This window comes from Myotis brandtii, unplaced genomic scaffold (genome assembly GCF_000412655.1).
Source record: "Myotis brandtii unplaced genomic scaffold, ASM41265v1 scaffold573, whole genome shotgun sequence".
NCBI lineage: Eukaryota > Metazoa > Chordata > Mammalia > Chiroptera > Vespertilionidae > Myotis > Myotis brandtii.
This window is the reverse complement of record NW_005370145.1, coordinates 1,070,553-1,092,023: the sequence shown is the minus strand read 5'-3', so window position 1 is coordinate 1,092,023 and position 21,471 is coordinate 1,070,553. Positions and strand designations below refer to the sequence as shown.

Genomic DNA, 21,471 nt, shown 5'->3' with positions numbered 1-21,471 from the left:
GAATAAGGGACTGGTGTTCACCTAGGGATTTCGGGGCTCATTAATTGTCCCCAACCAGGCAGCTCCACGTTTGTCTTCAAAGTTCTGCGCGGGGGCTCTGGATTCGAGGACGGCGGGCGGAAGCGGGAAAACTCGAGACTCCAAGTTATGGAATTTCGGCGAGAGAGGGACTGGTGGGAACGGGAAGTGGGGTGCTCGGGGCAGTCCTGGAGGGCTGCGCGGGAGTGAGACCGAAACCCCTCTCTTCCACTGCCCCTATGTTATTTCCTGGGGAGAGTCGGAGCTCGCGGACCCGGAGCGGAGAGGGTTACCCAGACCCTTGTATCCGAGTATTCAGTGTCCCGGGGAAGGGTCCTGAGCGCACGCCAGGGCGGTTCCACCGGGACTTGTGGCCCCAGAATTGAAGCAAGCCTGATACAACTTCTACAGACGTCTGCGGCTGACACTTGGCGTGGGCTCGTTGGTCTAGGGGTATGATTCTCGCTTCGGGTGCGAGAGGTCCCGGGTTCAAATCCCGGACGAGCCCTACCTTGAGTTTTGCGGAGACTAGAGCATTCCGAAGCATTTGATATTTGAATTCCGCTGAGGTGGCTTTGGAGCGGAGCGGATGTGCAGAGACCACTTTTGTAAGCCGACACCCCGGTGGCAAGAAGCAGCTCTCGGTATGAAGTCCCTGACGAGCTAGGAAGAGCGCAGGAACTTCCGGGCTTGACTGGGCAACACTTAGGATCGCTCCCTCCTTCCTGCTTGGCACCTCTCCAGGGCCGCGAGAGCCAGCTTTTGGCTTGATTGATGCCGGCCAACCTTTGTCTGTGGATGACAGTAAAAAGGGGTGCGACCTATTCAGGGATGTTTTTGCGAGAAACCAGGTACTTAGATCTCAGGTCTCTGCAGCCTTGGAGGCCTCTGTGTCGGTCCCTTCTGTACATTTCTGCTTTTCTGGGGATTCGCGCTCAGTTGTGGTTTGGAATGTGCATAGGTTTCACGTCAGTACTTCTCAATCGAAAGGACAGAATCCCCAGGAACCTCACCTGACCATGCTGAGTTCGGTGAAATAACCAGATCAAGGCTTTGGAAAGGCCAGCCTCTGTCTTCTTCCTCGTTAGTATAGTGGTGAGTATCCCCGCCTGTCACGCGGGAGACCGGGGTTCGATTCCCCGACGGGGAGAAGGAAGTAACTTTTTCTTATTTCTTCGATCATTCTGTTTTAAATCCTATTTATTTAAGAAATACCCATCCTGGGCCCTGGGGTGGAGATAAAAAGAAAGAAGGGGAAAAGTACAGAAGGATCTGGGGCGGTCCTTGGTACGGTGGCCGCAGGGGTTGGAGGTTGTTGGGAGCAAGTTGCGTTTGGTGCTACTCCATGGAGGAGAAAGCGCGCATGGCTGCAGCCCCCAGATGCTCGCACCTTTCACTGGACCGCGACGAAGGTGCTGGAGAGAGCGGCGCATGTGGCCTGTGTGAGGGTGTGTGCGGAGGTGACCAGAGCGGAATAGCGGAGGGGAAGACTGCATCATCTTGCCTCCAGCACCAGCATTGTCTCTCCTGTGATCAATTGGGAGCGGGTGAGGTGGCCAACTTTGCAGCGTATGCCTTTGCACCAGCCACCCTAGAGACAGCTCGTCCTCTCGATGAAAAGGGGTCACGGAGAGTTGGTGACCTTAAGCAACTGTCTGTTTGTGGCACTGCCAGATTCAAGGAACGTAGGGAGAAAAAAATGTTTAAAACAACACTGCGTTGGCCGGGAATCGAACCCGGGTCAACTGCTTGGAAGGCAGCTATGCTCACCACTATACCACCAACGCCGACAATCCTTCCTGCTCCTCCGTGTTACTTAAGACTTAGATACCTCGGTTCGGTTATGGCCTGTGTGAAGTAATTGCGGCCCTGAACTGGGGTGCAGCCAAGGGTCGACAGGAACGAAGCCAAAGTAGAAGTAATGTCTGTTGTTTTCGGAGCACGTATGTGTGAGAGGCTCGGCTCCCTGCACGGCTAGTGCGCTCCCCTTACCCCAGGAGAGACTGGTTATACTCAGTCTACAGACGATAGACCTACGTAAAGGGAGTCTAGATAACGGAGCTTTCAGTAACTGGCAGGCCGGAATTAAGTCTAAAGTCCATCTAGGGTGCCAGAACCGCAGGGACACCATAATGGCTTTATTATCCCCAGAAATAAATCTCAAAGACATATAAAATCGCTTCTATATTGCGTGAGGTCAGTGTGTCTCAAAGTTAAAGAATTGGGCCTTAAACCAAATGTGCTTAAGCACAATTTGTCCGGGGGAGGTTTAACTCCTAAATGCGCGCTCATCTAGCCCACTCGCGGCTCCGAGAATCAAACCGACAAAATCTTAGGGGCGTGGCTTTCAGTGTAAACCCCGCCCCTTGTTGCTTACACTGTTTCTGTTCTCAAAGCCGGTCAAAACCGCTTACTCTGTGGGCCTCTTGGCCCAGTGGTCATGCATCTGCCTGCAGATCGGAAGACTGCAGTGTTCGAATCAAGTCGAGTCGAGGTCACACAAGTCAGATGTGTACAGTATCTAGTAAGTTTTCAGTGACCATTTTCCGGAAAGTGGGGGGAAATGGTTTTATTAGATAAGAAAAATATAAACCTCATTGTAAAACTGGTTTTATTAAATAAGTAAAATATAAATCTCCTTGTTTCTGTAACTTTCTTTACTAAAGTGTCTGAATTTTCTCCTAAATACAAATTTTGGAACTTTCATTTTCATCTTAACTGTTTCAAGCAATTACAATAGTAATACCTTTAATCTCATAGATATTTTAGGAATTCTAACACAGAAATTGTTCATGAATAGGCCCCAATTCTTGTTCACAAAATATAGTTGGAGCAATAAATGTTCTATATTGGAAATAAATGTTCCATATTGGAAAGAACATAACAATAATGAATAATTTTAAAGTAATAGTAATTTATACACATTGTGCTAAACCAGATTTAAAATTCAGCGATTTAACTTCCACTAATGTCCATACTCTTACAGTCCAGTATTTTTAATTATCATTGTAATAGAAATATGATTCCATCATCCTTATAATTTTAATGACCACCTAATATTCTATGACCTCTGTCAACCACAGTCATTCCCCTTCTCCGCAGTTTTGCTTTCTGAGGAAGGTTATAGATACCCACAGTCAACTGTGGTCTGAAAGTAATAAATGGAAAATTACAGAAAAAAATTCATGTTTTAAATTGCCCACAGTTCTGAGTAGTTTAATGAAATCTGGTGCCACCCACTTTATCCCTTGGGGATGTGAATCATACTTTGTTCTCCCTTGATGTCTGGGGGGGATTGGTTCCAGGACCCCCTGGGAAACCAAAATCCTCAGATGCTCAAGGATATAGAAAATGATGTAGTATTTGCATATAACCTATGTGCATTCTCCCATATAGGACCCCCTGGGAAACCAAAATCCTCAGATGCTCAAGGGTATATAAAATGATGTAGTATTTGCATATAACCTATGTACATTCTCCCATATACTTTAGACCAGTCGGCAAACTCCTCATTAGTCAACAGAGCCAAATATCAACAGTACAACGATTAAAATTTCTTTTGAGAGCCAAATTTTTTAAACTTAAACTATATAGGTAGGTACATTGTTATTAACTTAATTAAGGTACTCCTAAGCTGGCCTTTGCTAAAAACATCCTCAATCTGAGGGGTCTACCTCAGCGAACGTACCCCCACTTCTTCTAACGCCACTTCTTCAAAATAGACTCGACCAGGCCGAAAACCGACTTCTGTGCATGGGCCACGAAGTTTCAATCGCACTGTATTTTGTGGTAGAGCCACACTCAAGGGGCCAAAGAGCCGCATGTGGCTCGCGAGCCTCAGTTTGCCGACCACTGCTTTAGACCATCTCTAGATTACTTATAATACCAAATATAACAGAAATGTTTTGTAAATAGTTGTCATACTGTATTGCTTAGGGAATAGTGACAAGAAAAAGAAAGTCTGTACTTGTTCAGTACAGATACAGCCATACAACCATCTTGGGTCTAACTACATAGTACGTCAGCAACAACATAACTTTAAAAAAAAATATTTTTGCTTTGCTGTTGGTTGAATCCATGGATGTGAAGCCTGTGGATATGGAGGGCTGACTGTATAGACTATGTTTTTTTCCTTACATACATATATACATATCGTTTTCGCTTAAAGGAAGCACTTTACAGCTTCTCTTTGGCATATCTGAGTTGATGACATCACTACTTTTATGCTTTGGGGCCATTATTAAGTACAATAGGGGTTATTGGAGCACAAGCTCTGTGATACCACAACAGTCGATCTGATAACCAAGACAGCTATTAAGTGACTAACTGGTGCGTAGCATACACAGTTGGCCCTCTATCCAAGAGTTTCACGTCACAGATTAAACCAACTGCAGATTGAAAATATTTGGAGGGAAAGAAAGCTACAATTTTGCTGACGTGTACTATAGAGTTAGGCCTACAATGGTTGCATGGTTGTGTCTGTATTGGACATTTACAAATCTTTTTCTTGTCATTATTCCCTACTGTATAGGATTCAGTACTACCTGGGGTTACAGGCATCCACTGGGGGACAGTCTGTCCCTGGTGGACAAGGGGGGACTACTGTATTAAACAATCTTCGTATTAAACAATCTTCTAAAGGTAGACATGCTGGTTGTTCAACTGTCTGCACTTTCATTCTTATTACTATTTAAAATGTGACCACGAACATCTTTGTACGTTCTTATTTCTTTGTCTCTTCTGAATTAGGTCCATGACATAAATTCCTGAAACCCCAGCTCCAGGGTTAAAGATTCTCCATAGCTGTACTGCTCAATGTACTGCTGTCCAAAAGGCTATGTTGCTTTTTCAAGCAAAAACAATCTTTCTTTTGTTTTCTTTTAAAATTAGTTATTGTTCCTATTATTGTCTTCTTGTTTTCACGATTTCGGTACAAAATTTCTTTTTATGTTTTAATCACCGCTGATGTTCTCTCCATGCGAACTTGAAGTAGAACAAAATGCTATTAAACACAAATGCTACAAGACTTCTCAGTAGTCACTAAAAGCCCAGAGCCACGTGCATTTTTGCTGCTTGCAGTAAATTGGAAAAAACAAAAACAAAAAGATCCAGTCCAGCCACGCCATTGACCTTGTCTTTCCCAGTGGGAAATGTCCTCCTTGCCATCTCTCTCCTTAACTAACAGTGCCTTTGTTAGTGTGAAAGGCTTGAACTGCTGGAGAGGAATTTGGGTCACCGGTACCAGCAGACACCCACCGGACCAGGCTAGAATCTGTGCCTCACCCTCCTCTCTGCTCAGCTCCCTGACTCATGCCCCACTTTCTGCCAGAGTGGTCTCTGTGCCACGTGTGCCCAGATGGAGACAGACAATCACCTAGCCATTTCTGAAGAAGTTGTGTGCTAGACTTGAGAACTGTTGATGACTTAGGCGACTGCCCAGGATTTCTGACAATCTAAAGAGGAAGGCGTGTGAGGCATGCAGTTGGCAGGCAGTCCTGCACCCTTTTGCTGCCCACCCAAACTAGAGCACCTTGTCTGAATTAATCTATATATATAAAAGGCTAAGGCTAATATGCTAAGTGTCTGACCCTCCGACTGGTCGCTATGATGCGCACTGACCACTAGGGGGCAAACACTCAACATAGGAGCCTGCCGTGACGCCCACTGGCCATTTACAGAGAGACAGCACCACAGACCTGGCACCCACAAAGAAACATTCAGCTTCTCCCAAGTGGGATACAGGCCCCACAACCACCCTGGAGCGACAGACACCCCACCAAATCCAAATCGCAGCCAACGCTGCTGAGAACCCATGGTGCAAAATGCAGCCCACAGCCCAGCCCAGCCCGGAAATGGAAATGGTGGCTGTGGGCACCAGGGAATGACCTCACATAGCAACGCCTGGCTTCCTCTCCCTAGCGACTAGCCTCCTTGGAGTTTCTTTAGCCCAGGAACACGACTTGCTTTATAGCCAGGTGGAAACATTTTACACTTTAACCAAATGTCTGTGAAGCGTTTTCCCATGCCTCATCTCATTTGATCCTCACAGAAGTCCTGGAGTAGGTAGATAGGAGACTCAGTGGAATCCTATTTTCTTTTCATTAGCCGGAAAATGGAGAATTAGGAAGCTTAGAAACTTACCCGACTGGAAAGAAGTAAAAAATGGTGGACCTTGAAAATGACTTCAGGTTTTGTCACTGTGCAGAATATGTTCAAACATTGCTACAGTAAAATATTTTACCCTTTGTTCTCCCTATATGATCTACAATAATAATGTGCTTTGTGTTGATATTTACTGCTCTGTTGCTGACAATTACCTTAAAGAGAAGTTGAGGTGCTACACTGGGCTGGAAAAAGTTTAGCTAAATCAGAAAGCAGGTCTAATTAAGCAAGTTTATATATATATAGCTAAGTTACCTGTGCATTCGCAATACATATAAAGCTCTCACTGGTGCCAATCGCATGCATGTGTTTCCATCTGTCATTGTGGATTGTGAATTTGGTTGACACTTTTATTATAGAGAAAGGGCGAATAGCAATATTAAAATATTTCTTCTAATTGATTTCCTTTCAATGTGCATGAATTCATACACTGGGCCACTAGTTATTTTATAAGGAGATACAAAACAGTAAGTTTCTAACTCTGTCTTTGCTTCTACATTTATTAGTTGACATTAGCTCACGAAGAAGATCCTTTTCTCATCCACTGAGGCCAGCTGATTTATTAATAATAATAAATCATAATAAGTCATAATAATGATAAACATTGAGGGCTTACCGTGGTAGGCCCTGTGCTGAGTGCTTTAGCAACCTTACTTCATGAAATGCTGACAGCAACCCTGCAAGGCACTATAACTATGCCCATGTTAGAGCTGACACACAAAAGAATTGAGCATTTTGCCAAGCAATGCAGATTGTAAGTGGCAAGGCCAGAGGCACCCAAGCCCATAGTCTTTCTGCTACATCCTGCTGCATGCTGTCCCCTCATAGATCATCTGATGAGTGACTACGGGAAGGTCAGGGGCCCTGGGAGAGAAGCATGATTGTCAAGTGTGGTTTATGGTCTAGGAGAGCTCTGGGCGTTATTAGTGTTTGACCAAATCCAGCCCACAGATTTGTTTGGTGTCTTATTTGCCAACATTCACAATTCAGTAAAGTTCACATGTAAATCTAGTTTTCTAGCTTCTCGTTAGAAACTGAAAGTTCTGTCCATACTTAGGCTACACTTTCATATAGTAACAACCAACTAGTGCCGCGTTTTCCCTTCACCGTTCAGGATGTACTTGGCCGCATTCCCCATCACTCCCGGTTGCTTTCCCAACACTAAGAACCTATTGTGAGGCATTGTGCATAGGTAGAATACAATTGATAAATCCAATACAGTAGCTCTGTCCCCTGGAGTCTTTAAATTACTGCTTGCACATTATGTCAGAAGATATTGGGCCTTTCAGGGATGTTTGATGGGCCAGCATAAAGTCTGGATTTGCAGCAGGGTGGTCATGATCCTCAAATCTCTATAGATACCTCATCATGCACAGATCTTTGACTATTTAAATTAATCATGGGCTCCCCAGAATGCAACTGTAAATACCTGTCACACACCTATTTTCACCACCACGCCCCCTTGCTGCTTTCCCAGTAACTGTGCCACCTGGCAACCATAAAGGAAATGTTAAGAGAATCCCAGAGAGGACGATTCAGATCTCTAACATTGTTTGGTTCCTGAGCCAACTACCTACTTTTTTATTTCTTGTTATGAAAGAGAACATAGATCCCTATTGTTTATGTCATTGTTAATTTAGTTTTTCTGTCACTTGCAACCAAAAACATTGTGAACTGATCAAGAAACCCATAAGGATTTATTTGGTTTACATTTGGTTGAATCATATGAAACTGGTATTTTTATAGGCCAAAATGATTAACTAGCAGCAGTTTTGCATCATTCAACCTGTAGATGTGTGTCTGTTAGTTTGCTTTTGAAAGCACATAACAGAAATTTTAATTCAGTGCATTAGGGAAGGAGACCTGGACTCACTTAAGGAAAGTGCTGACATAGGCATCCAGAGGCTCAACAATATCATCGAGGCCTTCGTTCTGCCCAGGTCTCTCTTCTGCCTCCTGCAACGTCAGCTTCAATGCAGGCTGCGTGGTTTCTTGTCCACATCTAGCAGGAGAAAGGAGTTTTTGCCCAGTATTCTGGAAAATTCTAAAACTCCCACTAAATGGCCCCCATAGGTCACATGCTTATGCCTGAATTAGTGACCATGATCCTGGATGATCTCGGATGAAAAGGTGTTGACTAGTATAAATCGAACAGAGTTCACTGCTGAACCTGGGATTGGGTCACATCTTTTTCCCAAAATTCTAAGTACTTGCAGGAAGTGGGAATCCCTCAGAGAATGGAGGCTGGTTACATAACCACAATGTCCACTCCAATAGGTCATCCTCAATTTAGGAATTTGGAGTTGGCAGCAACAGAAACAGACAACAGAATGGGAGACAGGAAAAATTAGGGTGTTATTATTTGAAGAAAGAGGAAGGGTGTTGGACAGGCAACACCACTTACAAATATCCACTAGTTATTTCATAGATGGACACAAAATGAATTTATTTAACCCAACAATGAAATTTGAGGTCATAAAGAGCAGAGAAAAAGGGAGTGTGACAGGAAGGTGAGAAGTGAGAGTGGGTCCAAATAATGTGGCCTTCATCAGGAGACGCAGAGAAAGGTCTGCTGGTGGGAAATTCTTATTAGGAATGTGAGCGACGACTTTAAGGAACAAAATAGTAATAACACAAGAATAAACACACAAGCAAACAAGCAGTATAACAATAGAGTCCAGAAGTAGATCCAAGTATCTGTGATGACTTCATATATCAAGGGTAGTATTTACTTACTTAATTATTTTAATTATGTATGTATGTATGTATGTATGTATTCATTCATTCACTCCAAGGGTAGCATTTAAATTCCCCTGGGAACAGTGTAGTTTATTTAGCAAATGGCCCTGCATAACTGGCTCTCCATCTGGCAGAAAACAAAGTTAGACCCCAGTTCATACACACACAAGGCTACGTTCCAGCAATATTAAAGGTTTAAATTAAGAAGAAGAAGAAAAAAGGACATGAGAATATTTGGTTGGAGCATAAGGGAAACCTTTCTAACGCAGAACCCGAGCGTGCTGCCGCTCTCATTCCGCTGCTTCCATTGGTCCCTCGTGGACAACGTCCCTGGACATCCAGCCAATGAGAATTGAGCATGGGCGGCGCACTCGGCCAATAGGGCCAAAGCAGGAGATTTGAAAGGGCCTCGGCGGGAGCGCGGAAGGGGCGATTCAGTCGTTCGCCGGCGGCCGGGAGGTTGGCTGTGCCTCGGCCCTCGGGTGAGCAGACCTCCTTTTGCGCCGGGAGAGGGCTGGTGACCGGGAGGATCTGGGGTCCGTTGGGCGCGCATCCGACCGGCTACTGTGCGCCCCGGGGTGGAGAGAGGGTCCTGGAAAGGGGTGGGGCGTGGAGCAGGGCAGGGCTGTCGGGGCCAGCGGCCGGGCGCGCCCGGAGCGATCAGAGTGTTATACCAGCCCCAGGCAATCGCTTCCGGCTAGATCAGTCCGACCCCTCCCTTTCTCGCTCCCTCTTGTTTTCTGCTTCTCACGGCTCTGTTTCCCTTTGCTCAGCTCTCCTCCCCCTTTCCCTCTAAGGATGACTCAGAAGGAGAACGCCTACCCGTGGCCCTACGGCCGGCAAACGGTAAGGGCTTTGCTACTTACACCCTCCCCCTACCCGCATGGCGAGTTCCTGCTTGGAGAGGTGAGACCCTGCAGAAGGCGATCTCCAAGCACTTTCTTTGCCATTGTGCTCCCGGAGTTTGCTGGCGGCGCTTGGTCTGCTTATCTGCAGCCACATCCCGCCAAGGGTTGCCGGCTTGAATCTGACCTCTGGGCTTAACCTGCTTGTTATATACAAACGGTAACTGAGACTGAGCCGCCAGGGTCGGCCCTTTAGGCCACGATGACCAACCCTTGTCCTGAAAGTAACAGGCTTAATCGTTTTGGAATTTATTTTAAAGACGGGTGTGAGATAAGGATCTAAATAGATTTATTTTTCCGGTTGTTCCAACACCTTTCATTGAAGAGTCTACCCTCTGATTTGAAATGCCACCTTTATTATTATATTCAGTTCCCACATCTATGTGAGTCTATTTCTCGACTCTGTTTTGTCCAACTGGCTTATTTGTAAATTCTGTACTCATGTTTGTAAATTCTATACTCATATGTTCCCTGGGAACAGGCTTTTAGGGCCCCTGAGACTTTCTTCCTCTCTTGGCTAAAGGAGGAAGGAAGGCAGGTGTCACACACATGTGAAGGGCTTGGGTACCCTGGAGGGTCCATCTGTCCCCTGTCCACCAGCTCCCTCCCTCGTGGAGTACTGAGTGAGTCTGTGAGAGTGGAGGCTGACTGAGAAACCACTGTCACTTCTACAATGGTCACTCCCAAAGGACAGTTTTGTATATTTCCCAGAATTTGAAAGTGGGAAGTGGTCCAAGGTCATCGGCGTATTCCCGCAGTGTCCCTAAAGTCTGTTGTTGCGAAGGGGTAAATACTGGCATTTGCTGAATAGTCAAGGCCTCCAGGACCTTATCCAAGCCTTAATAGACTGAGATTTTTTTAAAAAATGTTTTTAATAAGTAGTACAGTATATATATTTTTTGTGTCTTTGAAATCCATGTTATTGCATATATAGAAGTTTATTCTTTTCCATTGCAGTGTAGTGGTCTGTTAATGTGAATATGCCATCGTTTATTCACACATTGGTAGATATTTGGGTCGCTCCCAGGTTTTGACTGTTATGAATTAAGCTGTTGTGACATTTTTGTGCATCTCATTATTGATTTTGAGTGAGAGAGAGAGAAACATCTATGTGAGAAATGTCTCTTGGTTGCCTCCCACACATGCCCCGGACCAGGGATCAAACCCACAACTTGGGTATGTGCCCTGACCAGGAATCGAACCTGTCACCTTTTGGTGTACAGGATGACGCTCCAACCAGCTGAGCCACACTGGCCAGGGTTGAACTGAGATTTTTAGGGGACTGAGAATGTCTCTCTGCTAAAACTCCTTGAATTATGGATGTTCGTTACCCCAGCCTCCTACTGCCCCGGGGCGTGGAGAGCTGGGTGAATCGGTCAAGTTATGAGGTTATGAATAGGACCATAGAGGTTGGACAGCTTCATGCTTGAGAATGTGGTGCGGGCCAGGCCCAAGAGGTGAAATGTTAGGTATTGGGGTAAGTCCTTTGCTCCGTATCTTAGGCTGACTTGGCTTGTGTATGAATAACCCATGAATATGGGGTTCTGAGCAGATTACTGGGGCTGAACAGCAATAGTGTGGTCTCACTGTTCCTCTTTGAACTGGGGTTGGGTGGGTGGGGGTGGCTCCATAGCAAGTGCTGAAGTGCTGCTTGCAGCACATTCCCAACCGGTCACTGGGACAAAGGCATCCTCAGAGCCCCCGCTGCTCCTCCTCAGGCTCAGTGTGGCCTGAACACCCTGCCACAGAGAGTCCTCCAGAAGGACCCCACCACCCCGTCTTCGCTCGTCCTCATGAGCCGCTCCAATGCCCAGCCCACAGGTAACTGGGACTCGGGGAAGAGGATTGCCTAAGGCAGCGGTTCTCAACCTTCCTAACGCCGCGACCCTTTAATACAGTTCCTCATGTCGTGGTGACCCCCAACCATAAAATGATTTTCGTTGCTACTTCAAAACTGTAATGTTGCTACTGTTATGAATCGTCATGTAAATATCTGATATGCAGGATGTATTTTCATTGTTACAAATTGAACATCATTAAAGCATAGTGATTAATCACAAAAACAATATGTAATTATAGATGTGTTTTCCGATGGTCTTAGGCGACCCCTGTGAAAGGGTCGTTTGACCCCCCAAGGGGTCGCGACCCACAGGTTGAGAACCGCTGGCCTAAGGGGACTCCAGTCTGGGAGGGTGCAGGGATGAAAATGTTAAAGGACAGCCTCAACTTACCGGTTCTTTTCTTAGCTGCCCCAGGCCAGAACAGCAATGGGACACCCAACTTAATGTAAGTGCCCAAGCCGTGGGGTGGCAAGGGTCAGGGTGGGGCAGGGAACAGGTGGGAAATGAGGGAGGTGGAAGCTGAGGGCAGGAGGAACAGGGATGCGGCCAGAAAGCCTGGTCTAGCTTCAGCTCCCTTGGGAGAGAAGCGGGGCTGAGGAGCAGAGAGAAGGCAGGCAGACACCTCAGGTGGCCCACAAACCCTTGCTCAGGTGCCTTCCCCCCACTCTCTGATCAGGCGGTCCTTCACAATCGATGACTTTGAGATTGGGCGTCCTCTGGGCAAAGGCAAGTTTGGAAATGTGTACTTGGCTCGGGAGAAGAAAAGCCGTTTCATCGTGGCGCTCAAGGTCCTCTTCAAGTCTCAGATAGAGAAGGAGGGTGTGGAGCACCAGCTTCGCAGGGAGATCGAAATCCAGGCCCACCTACAGTACGGTCACTGCCCTCGGAGCCCGAGCCCCTCTGCCCCCCGCCCCCAGCTCCTCTCAGCCCCACCTCATCCACACTGTTTTCTCTGCGGCTGTGGCCACGCAGCCCCACTGAGCTCTCGATTGCAGCCAGAGCCTTGAACCCAGAGACCTGTCTCCAGTTCTCCCTTACCACCTCCAGCCCTGGTGTCCCCAGCCTGGCCCAACTTTGACCTGTCATCTTCCCCATTTCCTTCTGCCCGGATGTGGCCTGAGGCCTCTATGTCTCTCCTCCCAGGCATCCCAACATCTTGCGTCTCTACAACTATTTCTATGACCGTCGAAGGATCTACTTGATTCTGGAGTATGCCCCCCGCGGGGAGCTCTACAAGGAGCTGCAGAAGAGCCGCACTTTTGACCAGCAGCGAACAGCCACGGTTGGGAAGGGGTGGGCACCTGGGACGCCCACAGTGGGCCTGAGGCTGGGGGGAGGTGGGTGCTGCTGGCAGCTAGAGGTCCGTCCTGGTCTGACCGCCTGTCATTGGCCTTCCCAGATCATGGAGGAACTGGCGGACGCTCTGATGTACTGCCACAAGAAGAAGGTGATTCACAGAGACATAAAGCCAGAGAATCTGCTCCTGGGGCTCCAGGGGGAGCTGAAGATTGCGGACTTTGGTTGGTCTGTACACGCCCCCTCCCTGAGGTATGTTGTGCCGGGAGGCCAGCCCTGGGTGAGGCCGGGAGGTTCAGATCTTGTTACCTAGAAACATTGGGGTTTGTCCTCGTGTAAATATATATAGACAGACATAGCACTATCTTTACAAAAACAGGAGACTCGGTTTTGTTGCCCAGATTTCTTATTCAATAGATTGGGGCCCTCTTGCCATATTGAGAATACTCCCACATCATTTTTAATGGCTTCCTACTATTGCAGAGTGGAGCTATAATGTGATTTATTTCAGTAGGACATGCTTGATGGGCATTAAAGTTGTCTCCAATTTTTCCTTTAATTCTAAGGTGAGCGTTGCCCTCTCACCTGATTATTTTAAGACACATCCCTCAGTTTGGAAATGCTGGGCAGGGTACAAACCCACCTCTGGGGCTTTGGTTTATGGCTTCACCCACTGCTACCCCACAAGCCCTGTCGGACCAGGGCTTGTTGCATCCCTGTGCATCCTGGGGTCTTGGCTCACTGTTGTCAGGCAACTAGGAAAGGAGAGGCCATTTGTCTCTGGGATCCCTGCCCACTGCCCCACCCCACCCCACCCAGGAGGAAGACAATGTGTGGCACCCTGGACTACCTGCCTCCAGAGATGATTGAGGGGCGCACGCACAATGAGAAGGTGGATCTGTGGTGCATCGGAGTGCTCTGCTACGAGCTGCTGGTGGGAAACCCCCCCTTTGAGAGTGCTTCACACAACGAAACTTATCGGCGCATCGTCAAGGTGCGAGGGCTGACCCAGGGGTCAGGGGCTGCGAGTGTGAAGAACATACTAGTAGTTGTGGGGCCTAGCTCTCCAAATAGAATGAGCAGTCGGGGGAAAAAGCAGCCAGGATGAAACCAACGGGTCCTTTCTTCTCCTTTCTCTACCTCTGCAGGTGGACCTGAAGTTCCCCCCTTCTGTGCCCGTGGGAGCCCAGGACCTCATCTCCAAGCTGCTCAAACATAACCCCTCAGACCGTCTGCCTCTGGCCCAGGTCTCAGCCCACCCTTGGGTCCGGGCCCACTCTCGGAGGGTATTGCCACCCTCGGCCCTTCAGTCCGTCCACTGAAACGTCCGTCCTTTACTCAGCTGCGTCTGTTTGTATGTCTGTATATAGTAGTGTAGTTGGAAGGAGGGGTCTCTGGCTTGTTCCCTTGTCTGTCTCCTGCCTCCTTTTTATTTAATAAAGGCTGTAGCTTTTTCTAATGATGAGTGCAGGTGTTATAGGTGGAGACTTTGCTGGGGATGAAGCTGTCCCCTGTGGGAATAGTTGCCCAGGGATGCCAAGGATGGGCACTGGGTTACTGCCCCTGGTAGCACCCTGCCCTCAGCTCTGATACCAACCTGGTCAGCTCCCAGCCACCTTGTCCCCACTGTCTTCTCTCCTCTGCTCTGACTCCCAGGGTCTCGGGGTGCTGGGACCTCGGCTGTACTCTGCTAAGCCTGACCTCTGCCCACCTCTTACTTCTCGCTCTCAATTGTCTGACCTCTAGTCTTTCTCCTGGTTCAGCCCCTGCCAACCTAGGAGCCACTGGACAGTGCTGTCCCTAGCAGTGGTGTTTTCTGTGTGTTTTACGCTCTGGCCAGGATCTAGTACGAGAGCGAAGCAGCACTGATGGTGTCTCATTCCTGACTAAGGTTTCACTGTTAAGGATGATGTTTACGGTAGGTTTACCCTCATTTGCAGTTAAGGCAACTGAGACACATGATCTGCCCAAAGTCACACAACTAGCGAGTGGGGGAGCCCAGTTTTAAAACTCCGCATTTAATGGAGTAGTGGTGTAATGCTGCCTTTTCACAGCAAGCACATTTATTATGTATATATGATGTATATATATATATACACACACATACATATTTCACAGAAGTGGAGCAAGAATTCGTTTTTGCTTTTACTAAGTATAGCTTAAAAACCTTTATCAGGTTAAGGTAGGACTATTCTCTTTCTACTTTGCAAAGAGTTTGGTTTTTTTGTATCAGGTGTTGACTTTCATCAAATGTTTTTTCTGTATTAATTATTTGCTCTTTCAATCAATGTGGTGAAATACATCAATAAATGTTCTAATCTTTATTTTACCTCAGTTTTTTCGTGCTGTATTCGATTCCTAGAATTCCCAGAGCTAGAGTAACAAAATGCCACCAACTTGGCGATCTAAAACAACAGGAATTTACCTGGGCAGCTCTGGAGGCCCAAAATCAAGGCACCCATAATCCCACCCTCCCTTTGAGGGCTCGAGGGGAAAATCCTTGCCTCTTCCAGCTTCAGGTGGCTCTAGGTTGTTGTTGTTTTTTTAAATCCTCACCCGAGGAAATGTTTTTTTCCATTGATTTTTGATTTTCAGAGAGAGGGAAAGATAGAGAAAAATACCGATGTGAGATTGGTTGCCTCCTGCATGTGCCCCGAGGGCCCTGGTCGGGGAGGAGCCTACAACTGAGGTAGCTAACGTGATCTGAATCAAACCTGGGACCCTAACGTCAGATCCGCAGACCAATGCTCTATCCACTGAGCCAAAACAGCTGGACTCCAGGTATTTCTTGGCTGTGGTTCCATAACTCCAACCTCTGCTTCCGTCTTCACATGGCCTTCCCCTCCTCTGTCTGTCTCTCTTCTGTGTCATAAGAACACTACTCATTTGATCTGTAGCCCACCCAGATAACCCAGGATGATCTCAAGGCCCTTAATTACATCTGCAAAGACACTTTTCAAAAAAACTGCACGTTCATAGGTTCATTAGGGTATAGACACAGCTTCTTGGGGGCCACCATGCAATCTGCTACACATGCCCATAGAGGAACAACTGAATGATGTTCTCAGCCTTAGAATCTAAGGCTTTTTTTATTTTTATTTTAAAGCAGCTGCTTATTTCTCTTTTCCCTGCGATAGCCAATTCCAAATCTTTTTTTAAAAATATATTTTATTGATTTTTTACAGAGAGGAAGGGAGAAGGAGAGGGATAGAGAGTTAGAAACATTCATGAGAGAGTAACATTTCAGCTGCTAAAGGAAAAAAATCCTCTAAGCTCATGGGCTTTGCAGATCTAGAGGATCCATGTCCGGTATTTGGATTATCATGAGATGCTAGCCAAGCTGACTCGTGGCATTCTAGTGTTTTTCTTTCTTGTACAACTTTTCTTTTTTTTTAAATATATTTTTTATTGATTTTTTTACAGAGAGGAAGGGAGAGGGATAGAGAGTTAGAAACATCCATGAGAGAGCAACATGGATCAGCTGCCTCCTGCACACCTCCTACTGGGGAAGTGCCGGCAACCAAGGTGCATGCCCTTGACCGGAATCGAACCTGGGACCTTTCAGTCCGCAGACCGACACTCTATCCACTCAGCCAAACCAGTTAGGGCCAATTCCAAATCTTTTTGCTATTTTTTTGTTTTATTTTGCTCTTAGTATTTACCATTTATTTCCAAATCACATGCTTCTGTAGCTATTTCATAAATCTCCAGTTTTAGGTATTTATTACCTATTATTTACCAGCTATAAAACTTAAGGATTGAACTCCTTTACCTCTGTGCCACTATGTATATGTTCACAGGTTCTGTCCTTGCAGCCTTCTGATGTAGTTACATCATGCTTTTGGTTAGATTTATTCACTGGGCAATAGTTATTGAGTGCCTTCGACATTCCAGGCTCTCTCCTAGAGGCTGGAGGTAAAGCAGTGAATAAAAGGAAAAAAATCCTCTAAGCTCATGGGCTTTGCAGATCTAGAGGATCCATGTCCGGTATTTGGATTATCATGAGATGCTAGCCAAGCTGACTCGTGGCATTCTAGTGTTTTTCTTTCTTGTACAACTTTTCTTTTTTTTTAAATATATTTTTTATTGATTTTTTTACAGAGAGGAAGGGAGAGGGATAGAGAGTTAGAAACATCGATGAGAGAGAAACATCGACCAGCCGCCTCCTGCACATCTCCTACTGGGGATGTGCCCACAACCAAGGTACATGCCCTTGACCGGAATCGAACCTGGGACCTTTCAGTCCGCAGGCCGACACTCTATCCACTGAGCCAAACCGGTTTGGCTCTTGTACAACTTTTGACTGTCCCTGAAGTTGTCTTATTTGCTCATTTTCCTATGTATAGGTCACTAATCCATCTCCAAGTTCTCGTTCAGTGTGAGCACTTTAAAGCTATCAACATCCATCAAAGTGTCATTTTACTGCATCACACAGGCCTGATATGGAGTACAGTAGTTTGTGTTTTTCAGGTCTCAATATTCCCTAATTACCATTATGACTTCTTCTCTGATCCAAAAGTATTTCAAAGGTGTTTCTAAAATTCCAAATGCACGGGCTTACCCCTACCTGTGCTCTGCCCCATTTCTCCTTTGCCCTCACCACCAAGCCTGCCAGGCAAATGCCCTGTGCTTGCGACTCCTAATTCTTAGGCTCCAGGCTTCACTACCCCAGGGGTTGGGTTTGGGCCCTGTATTATCTCTAAAAACTTTTAACTTACACAAATGAGTTCATTCACATAAATAATATGAGGTGAAATTCCACTATTAATACCAGTTTGGTAACATCTTTCTAGTCTTTTTCCTTTGCATTTACATTCATATCCATATACTTCTAGAAAACAGCATTTTTGCCTTTAGCATGTGAGAATTCTTTAAATAGTATTGACCTGTATGTATTGTTTTGTCACTTCCTTTTGGCCCTTATGATGCCTTAGAACAGCGGTTCTCAACCTGTGGGTCGCAACCCCTTTGGCGGTCAAACAACCCTTTCACAGGGGTCGCCTAAGACCATCCTGCATATCAGATATTTACATTACGATTCATAACAGTAGCAACATTACAGTTATGAAGTAGCAACAAAAATAATTTTATGGTTAGGTCACAACATGAGGAACTGTATTTAAAGGGCCAGAAGGTTGAGAACCTTAGATGTTGAGGGCCTTAGAAGGTTCTCTATGACAGTTCAGATAGATGTTTTGTAAAATGCCGTATTATAACACTTAATATGCAGATTCCTAGGTTTTTAAGAAAGCTATTCTGTTGATGGAAACGTAGACTATTTTCAGTGTGTTGTACTATAGCCGTGTCTTTTACGCCTGGGAAATGTCCAATAGATTTTGCCCAGTTGCTCTCCAAAGTGGTGGGGCAACTCACACTCCCGCCAGCACTAATGTAGTGTGCCCACTTTCCTGCACCCCCCTCAGGGGTGTTGGCTTTCCACTCCCCAAGTCACCAAAGCTCCTTAGGCATTCCATATTTGTTCCCATCTCAGGGTCTGTCTAGAATGCCATTGGCAGCCTATTTTGAGCCTGAGTCCATGATGATTTTGTTGAGTTACGAAATTAATCAAACTTGGCTTTATAGAGCATCGTCCAGTACACACACACACACACACACAATTGCATGTTTGATCCCTGGTCAGAGCATCTCGATGTTTTTCTCTCACATTGATTTTTCTCTCTCTAAAAAATCAATAAAAAAAATATCCTCAGGTGAGGATAAAAAAATAAATGAATGAACCCTGGTGTCCTTGGTCATTTTTCTAATATATGTGTCTTTTGCTAGTTTACTTGTAAAGACAAGGGGTATTAATTTGTCATATACTTTGCCAATATTTTTTTTCCTTTGTCTTTCAACAGAAAGTTTAGAGTGGTTTTCTTTGTTGGCGTTTTCAGTTTTATGTTGTCAAGTTTACCATCTTTTTCCCTTATGGTATTTGACTTTTGGTTTTTCTTTTAAAAATCTTTATCACCCCAAACATAAAATTGTGATCAAAATGGAAATTCTTTTGGTGTAAGGAATAAAATAATTGTTTTTTGTTTTGCTTTAGTTCCAATACCTGGTCTCATACTAAACTCCCATATACAGGAATTGCAGTTTGTAAGAAAAAAAATATGGCCCTAAACGGTTTGGCTCAGTGGATAAAGCGTCGCCCTGAGGACTGAAAGGTCTCAGGTTCAATTCCGGTCAAGGGCACATGTCTGGGTTGTGGGCTCAATCCCCAGTGGGAGGCATGCAGGAGGCAGCCTATCGATGGTTCTCTCTCATCATTGATGTTTCTATCTCTCTCTCCCTCTCCATTCCTCTCTGAAATCAATAAAAATATTTAAAAAAAGAAAAAAATATGTTAATTTATGGGGTAGCAGGGAAAACATGGGCCTTTAACAAAACACTTGTCCCTGATTGCAGCAAAACTCACCCTTCTCTAGCTCCTGGCACTGTGTAGTAGTACAGGCCTTTTAGGTCAAAAATATTTTATAAATACTGAAAAGAGTATCCCCAAGCCTCATAAACAGTGTGCATATATGTGGAAATATGCGTCCCATCGGACATCCAGGAGTGACCAACAGTGTGTGACAGTGACAGGCAAACAAGAGGAGAGAGCCCTCCTGGGAGGTGAGCCACTTTCCAGCAGCCTGCATGCAAGAAGTGGCAACCTTTACCTTTAAAGTCCGGGAAGTAGTTAATTAAGGCTTTGCAGGCCATACGGCCTCTGCTGACACTACTAAACTGCCATTGTGGCACAAAAGCGACCACAGACAGTACATAAATCAGTGAACATGGCTGTATGACAAAATTTTATGGACATTAACATTTGAATTTCTTATAATCATACGAACGTTCATATTCTTTAGATTATTTTTCAACCATTTAAAATGTTTTTAAAAACCCTCCCAAATTACACTTTGACAACAAACACGTGTCAGCCGCTTCAGTATTGTAAATACCCTTGAATGTAATACATATGGCAAGAAATAACAGGACTTGTCATTAAACTTTAGCTACTTTGAGTTTTAAGAAATAAGATTTGAAAAATAAGAACCTTAACACTTAAGCATGGAATAGAGCTTGCCTGTCTTTTTCTCCATTACAAGGTAAAAATTGTCTCGTGATATTTCTGTTTATTTAGCTTAGGGTTAGGGAAGTTTTAACTTAAAAAAAAAAAAAAAAAAAAAGCAAGAGCAAGTGTAAATCCCTGAGGTGGAAGCATGTCTGAACCGTGAGGAGGAAGCCAGTGTGGCTCCAGCAGGACCAGTAAGGGGAAGAGAGGAGATCAGAATGGTACCAGGGCCCTGGCCTGCATGTAGGGACATTCACTTACTGAATATGTTATCCAGCGGCAAAATCCCACGCCATTTGCCATCCTCCAAGGTAAGAGACTCAGACCTGGAGGGAGCAGGAGAAAGGACAGTGGCGAGAGCACAGGAAAGCCCTTAAATCGGCCTTGCTGTCCACCATTAGTCGCTCTGAATGGTTCATCTGCTAGGTCTGTGAGCCGAAGACGGCGGAACGAACAACTCATGTTCTGCTGAAGTTGTTTTCATCCTGATGCACTAGAGGCGGTTCAATCCCGATGGTCCGAGCAGGACACACTACATATTTCCATCCCAAGAATCACTCTCAGGTCCTCCAAGTCTGAGCCTTACACGTGCGGTTGCTAAGCAACGACTGTGGGCGTGGCCCTTTGGGCATAAAGAGTCGGAGCCCCGCCCTAGGCGGACGCCGGTATTTCAGGATCTTGATCTTTAAAGTCCTCCCACTCAACTTTCAATGGGCGGGGCTACGACAGCAGCTGTCACCTCCTCTCCGCCCCGCTGGCTCTCACTTGTGTCCGGGTCTTCGATAACAGCTCTTTTTCCGGGACTTCCTGGTCGCCGTGACCAATCAGAGTGTTGTTTCCGTCCTTGCCGTGGTCGGCTCGCAGACCTCGGCGCTCCTCTACCTACGCCTCTTAAAGGCGCCGCCAACGCCTCGGGAGCCCGGGCGCACCAATTCCTCGGTTCCTGTCCCCAGCTGCAGTATGGAGTCGTCCCACGGGCGGCCTGGGCCCGAGTCAGACCTTCTGACTTTGGGGAGAGAGCGAGCCGCGGTCTTCGGCGGCGGGCCGGGCCGAGCGCCTTCTGAACCGCCCTCAGGCTTCCGGGTGTCGGGAGAGGAAGAAGCCGAGAACGTTGGAGGCTCGAGCCGCCACGCCAGGGCGTCCCCTAAGACTTCGAGCTACGGCGTCGTCCACTGGCCGGGACCGGAGGCTCCAGAGAACGAGCTCGGCCGCACAGTGATGCTGTGTGGACCCGGGAACCACCAGGGAGCGCCGGATCCCGAGCACAACCCGCACGGGTCTTCCATCCGCCAGGACCCCGAGCCGCCCGAGGACAAGCCTGTGTCCGAAACGATCAGCCGTCGAGGAGGCCCGGGAGGCGGCGGGATGGATGTTGAGCAGGAGGAGGAAGACGACGAGGGGGCGGCCGGCCGGGCTGGCAGATCGTTCTCCAGCCGTCTCGACAGCCGCA

At 46.4% G+C, this 21,471-nt stretch overlaps 2 protein-coding genes and 3 non-coding genes across 8 annotated transcripts in view; 4 read left to right on the top strand and 1 right to left on the bottom strand.

Annotated features, from left to right (window-relative positions):
- The first annotated feature begins 454 nt into the window (after positions 1-454).
- On the top strand, positions 455-526 carry TRNAP-CGG. The gene has a single exon. It is a non-coding gene; the product is annotated as a tRNA-Pro (tRNA).
- Positions 527-1,096: 570 nt separating this feature from the next.
- Positions 1,097-1,168, top strand: TRNAD-GUC. The gene has a single exon. It is a non-coding gene; the product is annotated as a tRNA-Asp (tRNA).
- Positions 1,169-1,733: 565 nt separating this feature from the next.
- On the bottom strand, positions 1,734-1,805 carry TRNAG-UCC. The gene has a single exon. It is a non-coding gene; the product is annotated as a tRNA-Gly (tRNA).
- Positions 1,806-9,328: 7,523 nt separating this feature from the next.
- Positions 9,329-15,290, top strand: AURKB (aurora kinase B). 4 transcript variants are annotated; one of them, XM_005878786.2, is made up of 9 exons: positions 9,329-9,401; positions 9,693-9,765; positions 11,543-11,645; positions 12,071-12,110; positions 12,342-12,533; positions 12,809-12,947; positions 13,065-13,213; positions 13,781-13,955; positions 14,110-15,290. In XM_005878786.2, exons 2-9 carry the CDS (start codon positions 9,718-9,720, stop codon positions 14,281-14,283), a joined length of 1,020 nt encoding a protein of 339 aa, XP_005878848.1. In that variant the 5' UTR covers positions 9,329-9,401; positions 9,693-9,717; the 3' UTR covers positions 14,284-15,290. The 4 variants fall into 4 exon arrangements, with proteins under 4 accessions (XP_005878848.1, XP_014405395.1, XP_014405394.1 ...); XM_014549908.1 differs by having other exon boundaries at positions 9,358-9,401; positions 9,717-9,765; XM_014549909.1 differs by lacking the exon at positions 9,693-9,765 and having other exon boundaries at positions 9,350-9,401.
- Positions 15,291-19,623: 4,333 nt separating this feature from the next.
- The window catches only part of BORCS6 (BLOC-1 related complex subunit 6), a 3,111-nt gene continuing 1,263 nt past the window's right edge, over positions 19,624-21,471 (top strand). The window contains exon 1 of the mRNA XM_005878844.2: positions 19,624-21,468. Coding sequence (XP_005878906.1) covers positions 20,982-21,468 — 487 coding nt within the window. The 5' untranslated portion in view covers positions 19,624-20,981. The remainder of the gene's footprint in view (positions 21,469-21,471) is intronic.

Excerpts from the sequence above, each read along its gene's own strand:
- AURKB (XM_005878786.2), top strand. The coding sequence starts at position 9,718 with ATGACTCAGAAGGAGAACGCCTACCCGTGGCCCTACGGCCGGCAAACG. Across the intron at positions 12,111-12,341 it reads AATGGGACACCCAACTTAAT|GCGGTCCTTCACAATCGATG; the intron begins GTAAGTGCCCAA and ends CTCTCTGATCAG. Across the intron at positions 12,534-12,808 it reads GAAATCCAGGCCCACCTACA|GCATCCCAACATCTTGCGTC; the intron begins GTACGGTCACTG and ends CTCTCCTCCCAG.